Source organism: the organism of the source record quoted next, unplaced genomic scaffold, assembly GCF_019419815.1.
Source record: "Pyrus x bretschneideri cultivar Hongxiangsu unplaced genomic scaffold, Pyrus_bretschneideri_v1 Contig3, whole genome shotgun sequence".
In the NCBI taxonomy this organism is placed as follows: domain Eukaryota; kingdom Viridiplantae; phylum Streptophyta; class Magnoliopsida; order Rosales; family Rosaceae; genus Pyrus; species Pyrus x bretschneideri.
In genome coordinates, this window is record NW_025999612.1 from 7,448,955 (window position 1) to 7,457,125 (window position 8,171).

At 38.7% G+C, this 8,171-nt stretch overlaps 1 protein-coding gene across 1 annotated transcript; it reads left to right on the plus strand.

The window, feature by feature from the left end:
* Nucleotides 1-1,275: 1,275 nt before the first annotated feature.
* LOC103958275 (probable alpha-mannosidase At5g13980) lies at nucleotides 1,276-7,468 on the plus strand. Its single transcript, XM_048589578.1, has 27 exons — nucleotides 1,276-1,686; nucleotides 1,779-1,951; nucleotides 2,048-2,222; nucleotides 2,339-2,458; nucleotides 2,607-2,693; nucleotides 2,817-2,888; nucleotides 2,982-3,095; nucleotides 3,191-3,291; nucleotides 3,388-3,481; nucleotides 3,583-3,750; nucleotides 3,832-3,921; nucleotides 4,014-4,079; nucleotides 4,169-4,225; nucleotides 4,432-4,651; nucleotides 4,758-4,897; nucleotides 4,987-5,061; nucleotides 5,149-5,208; nucleotides 5,297-5,368; nucleotides 5,462-5,509; nucleotides 5,615-5,734; nucleotides 5,871-5,936; nucleotides 6,074-6,186; nucleotides 6,296-6,380; nucleotides 6,470-6,676; nucleotides 6,778-6,825; nucleotides 6,912-6,980; nucleotides 7,083-7,468. The coding sequence occupies exons 1-27, from the start codon at nucleotides 1,453-1,455 to the stop codon at nucleotides 7,275-7,277; spliced, it is 3,069 nt and encodes a 1,022-aa protein (XP_048445535.1). The 5' UTR covers nucleotides 1,276-1,452; the 3' UTR covers nucleotides 7,278-7,468.
* The last annotated feature ends 703 nt before the right edge of the window (nucleotides 7,469-8,171 follow it).

Here is an 8,171-nt window from a genome sequence, read left to right on the forward strand (position 1 = left end):
TTCGGGATATGGGAGTATCAAATAATTTTTTAACCCCTGAATTACCAATTCTCCAATAATTTTTCTTACCTAAATGATGCTTCCATCTTTTAACTCTTCCGCATCTAAAATAATACCAAATTCGTCATTCATTTTCCTTCAAAAGAATCTTACATGCATCCAATGAAAAATTTCATCAGCGCCTCCTAGGCTTGTATTGATGGAAAGTGATAATTAAGAGGAGAGAGAGAAAAAAGAGAGAAGAAATCACAACACTCACTTGTTATTGGTATGAATACGTGAGAAATTTTCTCCTTGCATATTCACTCCATCATAGTAGACTCGTATTTGACCATAATGCTTAGGGGTCTTCTTCTTGTGTGTGTGTGTTTTGATAGATGGTGACGTGGTATGACTGAACTTAAGATTTTCTTGTTTTAACTTTTTTCTGTTATCGTTTTTGATTGACTCGAGATATTAACTCGACTTCTTCTGTTTAAGAGAATAAGTTTAATTAAAGATGTCATTCTCATATTCCCTTCGTGATCCTCATGTTTGTATTTGTAAATGGATCGATAGACACTATCTTCCTTCGTGAGAATGTTGAATAAAAATGGATTACCATATCCTCCGTCTTAACTATGGTTGTAGTAAAGGAGGGGATGAGTCTAAAATTATTATTATTTCAAAACGATTTGCACTACAAGATCATTTCAACAAGGGTGCTCTCTTAAATAATCCGATGTAATCTTCATAAAATATAAAAAACAAAAAAAATCAGATGTAATCTTCATAAAAAAAATATAAAATAACAAAAAATCAGATGCAATCATCCAAATAGTTGAGTTCATTAGAAAAGTCAAAATTGTTACACAAACAAGCCCTTAGCCTTAAGAAATAGCCAGGACTCCTAGGGCCACACTGATGACACCAATCGAGTGGTCCACTCTCAATTCCCAAAACCCAAATTTATTTTGTCAATGGTCCCGGCGCCTGCACCGAAAAGTAATTTTCAATATCTACACATCACATTGTATTATTAGATCACGAGTCAGTTAATAATGACGATGAATCTTATTTCATGCGAGTCAGTTTCCGAATTACATCTTATTAAGTTTAAATTTTAGCGGAACGACAAAGGCACTGCTTTGACTAACTTGATTCGTTAGTCGTAGTAGGGAAGAATTTACTGTTATTTCGCATGCAGCAGCACCATACCAAAAGCCAACTGGCAGCAGCCAAAGACCAAAACTTGGCATATATTTTAACATCATCGACAAACCAAACTACAAGACAACAGTCCATCCGATTTTGTTGATTTGCAACATCTTCTTCCTTAATATTGTCGCCCCATCACAATATACATACATAGATACATAGATACATATATATATATATATATTATATGTAAAAACTTTTCTAGGGTCTCAGTGCATTCCGTCACCGACACCGACAACATTAACCTGCGACGACATGGCGGCCTTTGAAGCTTGCCGCCGTGTAACACGGCTTCTGTTGTTAGTAGTAGTAGTACTAGTTGTGTCCGAGTTTATACTGTCTGCGGAGTCCAAGTATATGCAGTACAATACGACGTCGGGGCTTGTCGCCGGGAAGCTGAACGTGCATTTGGTCCCTCATAGCCACGACGACGTGGGGTGGTTGAAGACCATCGATCAGTACTACGTTGGCTCCAATAATTCCATTCAGGTATGATTAAATTATTATGCTCCTTCAAATTAATTTACGTTTAATTAGTTTATTATGATTAAAATAACAATAATGTTTATGAATATTTGCAGGGAGCTTGCGTTCAGAACGTGCTGGATTCTCTGGTTCCGGCTTTGTTGGCCGATAAGAACCGCAAGTTCATATATGTTGAGCAGGCTTTTTTCCAACGTTGGTGGAGAGAGCAGAGCGAGGGGACTCAGAACATAGTGAAACAGCTAGTCAACGACGGTCAACTTGAACTCATGTACAAAATCTTGCAATGCCCTTCACATTGTTTCGAATCATTTCGTTGGTGTTTCGCTTTGGGTTGTGAATTTGTTGATTTGGGTTTGTTTTGCAGAAATGGGGGGATGTGCATGCACGACGAGGCTGCCACTCATTACATTGATATGATTGATCAGACGACTCTCGGGCATCGGTTTATCAAACAAGAATTCAATGTGACTCCGAGGATTGGATGGCAGATCGACCCGTTTGGACATTCTGCAGTGCAGGCTTACCTGTTGGGAGCTGAGGTCTGCGTTTCTCGAAACTTTTTGTTTTCGAAATTGCCAATTTATTTAGAGTTTTTCTATTAGCGAATCGTATTTGTGAGACCACTGATTGAACATCAGCAATATTGCTTGCATAGGTTGGATTCGATTCTCTTTTCTTTGCAAGAATCGACTACCAAGACAGAGCTAAACGGATGGGTGACAAAAGCCTCGAGGTTGTCTGGCGGGGTTCTAAGAGTCTCGGTTCATCTGCACAGGTGTGTGTAACACGAAGTTTATGTTCTTCTGATGTTGGACTAATCAAAATTATCAGTGTTGAATTTGGTCTTTCAGCTCCGAAACTGTGTTAATTGCTTGAATTTGAAGATTGGAATTAGGTTATTAATCAATCCTTCGTGTGTGTAGATTTTCGCAGACGCATTTCCTAAGAATTATGAACCTCCTTCTGATAATTTCTACTTTGAAGTTGATGACCCTTCACCTATTGTACAAGTGAGTCCACTGTCAAATGAAGCTGACACGATGTTCTATATGTGTGTGTGTGTGTGTGTGGTATCGACTACGCTCCCTGTAGTTTTATAAATATTCAATCATTTCTGCTTTCGTTGTTTGAAGGATGATACGTTTCTGTTTGACTACAATGTGCCGGATCGTGTTAACGACTTTGTATCAGCTGCAATGTCACAAGTAAGATGATCAAACTGTCATCAGTTTAGGCTGATTACATTAAGTGTGAGAATCTCTCGGCGCTTATATGAATTACTTGCTTCTCTTTTTCAGGCAAACATCACGCGTACGAATCATATCATGTGGACTATGGGAACGGACTTCAAGTATCAATACGCTAATACATGGTTCCGACAGATGGATAAGTTCATCCATTATGTGAATCAAGTTGGTCCATAGCTGAAAATATTGGTGTCATTTTGCATCTTCTGCCCCTTTTATGATTTCTGCATTAATCGAAGTACTCATATGAATCCTTGTAGGATGGGCGTGTCAATGCGCTATACTCAACGCCATCAATATACACCGATGCCAAGTATGCAGCAAATGAATCCTGGCCAATCAAGACCGATGACTTCTTTCCGTGAGTTCAAATTTAAGAAATTCAAATTCTCTTGCAGGTGCGGATTCCTTCTCCTTTCTCTTGACCTCTAAGGCTCTAACCATGCTTATTTATCAGATATGCCGACATTGTGAATGCTTACTGGACTGGATATTTCACGAGCAGGCCAGCCATCAAAGGATATGTTAGAACACTGAGCGGCTACTATATGGTAAACTCTTACGATCATTTTAATTCTTGGTAAAGTATTACGTTTTATGATTTTAGAAAATGTGAAGCCTGTTGAGGTACTTGTGCTTTAATTACAAACAGGCAGCAAGACAATTGGAGTTTTTCAAGGGGTTGAACAAGTCGGGGCCTAACACAGATTCGTTGGCTGATGCTTTAGCGATTGCTCAACATCATGATGCAGTTAGTGGCACAGAGAAGCAGCACGTGGCGTATGATTATGCAAAACGGCTCTCAATAGGTTACAAGGAGGTAAACTTGATCTCTCCTGATGCTCGTTAATTTCTGTAGTTTCGCTTCCTGAAATGATTTCTGTTCAATTGTCTCATGCAGGCGGAGCAGGTTGTTGCGGAATCACTTGCTTGCTTGACAGAGACAAAATCAGAAGCTGGTTGCAAGAGTTCATCAACTAAGTTTCAACAGGCAAATTATAACTACCCTTTATCGTACACTTTTGAGGCGCTTCGCTTAAAAACTAGATTAAGAAGCTGACACTATATCTATCCTTCTTTCAGTGTCCACTTCTAAATATTAGCTATTGTCCCCCATCAGAAGCTGATCTATCAAATGGGAAAACCCTGGTGAGGACAATTTGGCGACGACCTTTACTTCCATGTTTGTGTTTTGATTAAGAAGTAAGAATTATTTCGCGACACATTCTCTTTCGTAGGTTATTGTTGTCTACAATGCTCTCGGATGGAAGAGAGAGGATATCGTAAAGATTCCTGTAAGTAATTATTTCCGGTTCTATGTTCTAACCCTCACCTTTGCGTTTTGATGGAAATCATTACTTCAAGTCCTGAACAGTTTTCGCTTTGGATAAAATTGAGCAATATGTTTTAGCTTTGCATACAATCTACTCAATGTAATCTTGTTTTGAATACTTGTTTTGTTTATTCGAGTGAACGATCTCATCTTCCCGACCTGGTACAGGTTTTCAGTGCGAACGTCACTGTAAGGGATTATACAGGAAAAGAAATTGAATCACAAATCTTACCGCTGCTTAATGCGTCAGTGGGTCTAAGAAACAATTATGTTAAGGCATATCTGGGTGTATCACCAAGTGTCACACCAAGTTACTGGCTTGCATTTTCAGCAACTGTACCACCTCTTGGTTTTAGCACTTACACCGTGTCAAGTGCCACACGAACAGGTTAGCGATGAGAATTTTTACGCATACAATACTCATTCAACATACCGTACTACTTATGCATAGTGGCTCAAATTTTGTTTCTCATGCTTCCTTACTATTGCTGCAGCTACAACTTCAGAGAGACAAACTGCTTACAAGTCAGAAACGAGTCAGAATGATACCATAGAAGTCGGGCCAGGAAAATTGAAACTTGTTTATTCCGGAAATGATGGAAAACTTACTCAATACATCAACACCGGAAGCTTGGTAAGCAAATTTGCCAACTTGCATCTGTGTTTCGATTCTTGAGGCTATTTCTCAATGCGTCTGATTTAACGTCTAGTTTACAACTGAAGGTCACCAAGTCGATACAACAAGCTTTTAGTTATTATCCTGGAGATGATGGAGATCATGGAAGTGCGGATAAACAGGTAAAACAAAGATATATCGAAGTCTTCAGTTGTTGCTAGCTGTTGTTGTTACTTCCCTAACCTTGATATACATTTTAATTTCTGAAGGCCTCGGGAGCTTATATCTTCCGCCCTAATGGTACAGTCCCCATTAACTCCGAAGGGCAGGTACATACATAATATCTTCGATGAGTGTTTCAACTTTTATCAAATGCAATCTCAATAAGAAATAGCGAGTTACCGTTAGAAATTGCAGGGTTCTTTTACTGTACTGAGGGGACCGCTGTTAGATGAAGTACATCAGAGGATCAACTCTTGGATATATCAGGTGTGTGGAAATGATATATGGGTTTTCTTTTTCACGGTGTGAAGATTTCGCTAACGATGTTAGCAATTGTTTATTTGCTGCAAATTTAAACAGGTCACTAGATTGTACAAGGAAAAGGAGCATGCTGAGATTGAATTCACAGTGAGTTACTGCATTGTGTTGCGTATTGCCATTGCACGTTTCATGTGGATATCAAAGAATCACCATTTGGAGAACTTTCTTTGACAACAGATTCTCATTTTGCAGGTTGGGCCTATACCAATCGATGATGGAATTGGCAAAGAAATTGTGACTAAGATTACAACCGGCATGGAAACCAACAAAAAGTTCTACACAGATTCTAACGGGCGTGATTTTATTGAAAGAGTATGTCGTATACTTGTTTCATTTGTAGTGCAAAAATGTCCTCTATAGAACATGTACGAAGCATCTGCAACTCGAAAGAAACAAGTGAATGTAAGGTGCAGCTATACATTGTCTTAGCAAAATTACTATTTTGCAGATTCGAGACTATAGAAGGGATTGGAACTTGGAAGTGAGTCAACCTGTCGCAGGAAATTATTATCCGGTATGTATATATCGGATAAAGCAGGACAAAGAAAAAGTGGCCAAGAATTTCCCAAATTAATCATTCAAACTGTTGTAAATTATGAAGTGATTAGGTTCTTTAATCACATGACAAAGTCTGGTTTTCTGTCGTTTTAGATTAATCTCGGACTCTACACAAAAGACAACAACACGGAGTTTTCAGTACTAGTAGATAGATCTGTGGGTGGATCCAGCATTGTGGATGGGCAATTGGAACTCATGGTTCATAGGTTTGTTCTCTCGGTTACTTCGAATTTTCATGTTTAACTACGTCTAATTATGTCGATTGATATTGAGTAAATTTCATGGTTATTGATGTTGCAACCATCTGTCTGTTAGGAGGTTGCTCCATGATGATGACAGAGGCGTTGGAGAAGCTCTAAACGAAACTGTGTGCATTCAAGATGGTTGCAAAGGATTAACAGTAAGATCATAAAACCAGCCTTATGGTTCTTCGTGTTCACAAATACCAGAATTTTTTGCATCTAATGTGATTGATTTGAATACTGACAGATCATCGGAAAGTACTACCTCAGACTTGATCCATTGGGAGAGGGTGCTAAATGGCGCCGATCATTTGGTCAGGAGATATACTCTCCATTTCTTTTAGCCTTCACAGAACAAGATGAAGATAGCTGGAAAAGCTCTCATGTCACAACCTTTTCGGGAATGGATCCTTCCTACACTTTACCTGATAATGTCGCGATAATAACCCTCCAGGTTCGTATCTCTCCTCGAGAACATGGGAGCAGCATCCTATGAAAGATGAAATATTCCTCGATCAGATTAACAATGTTAATCCTGTTTTTCGAACCCTGTAGGAGCTGGATGATGGAACACTTCTGTTCCGCCTTGCACATTTATACGAGGTTTTAGTTTCTTCCTTATTCATACTTTACGTTTTCAGCAACGAATTCTAATAAGATTGATATTTTTCTGGTTTATCAAATGCTAGATTGATGAGGACAAGGATCTTTCGGTCATGGCAAGTGTAGAGCTCAAAAAAGTGTTTGCAGATAAGAAGGTACGTAACATAAACATCTGCGCACGAAGATGAACACTGATCCGAAAAACTAACCATCTAAAATACTTCTGGTAACACATTTTTCATTCCAATGAAACTCAGATTAGAAAAGTAACGGAAATGAGTTTATCTGCAAACCAAGAAAGAGCGGAAATGGAGAAGAAGCGACTAGTGTGGAAAGCAGAAGGCTCCTCCGAAGGAGAAGCCAAAGTGTTGAGGGGAGGACCTGTTGATCCAACAAAGCTGGTGGTTGAACTTGCTCCAATGGAAATCCGAACGCTTATCATCGACTTCTAGTCCAAATATCCGACGGCTGAAAGTAAGAATGTGCGACGTACAGACATTGCTTTCGCTCGATACTAAGCTCGAACACTCAAGGGTGCTCGGATAACTTGGATTCAGAAGGCACTGAATCAAAATGAAGTTCAGAGTCCTTTATGATTGTTATACATTATTGCTTATGTTATAAGATAATGTGATGTGGATCACTAGCCTGGCTCTAATTCTCAGAAGTTTTTAAGACGAATGATTCATAATATAAACACGTTTTCAGACAACCAAAAACGCTTATATCAAACGAAAATGCACAACTGTGCTAGAATTGATTATATAGCATTTTTTGGTGTAGGATCACATCACATGTATGTACTTTATTCAGAAAGCATTTAAAATTCTTTGAAATGTCACTTAAAAGATATTTAAAATCTTATGAAAAAGTGAACCCCTTCCGAGTCTTGGTCGGGAAGATGCGGATAAAATGCCAATAACTTGATATTAGCTTCTACGGAATAAGCTTTAAAGAAGAGAGCTATCATACACCACCCCCCCCCCCTCTCTCTCTCCTTAGAAAGTGCTACTAAAATAAACATCCATTAGAACTCGTTTGGTGGGCTGGATGAAATTTGGCCTTAAGGATAGAACTGGATTGGCAGAGACTTGTAAGACAGGACTTGTAATCTATGTATAAAGATATGTTAGATAACCCACTTTATTGTGAACTCATAACCTATAATGTTCAATCCTGTTCATCTCACATTTAACACAACAAACAACAAACCGGACTCATGTTCATTTTAATTGATCACAACCTATCTCATCCAACTTACCAAACGAAACCCAGTGCTAGGCTAGCATATAACTGGTTACACATCAAACAACACGTTACATCTGGTCCAGTCAAAGTGATGTAGT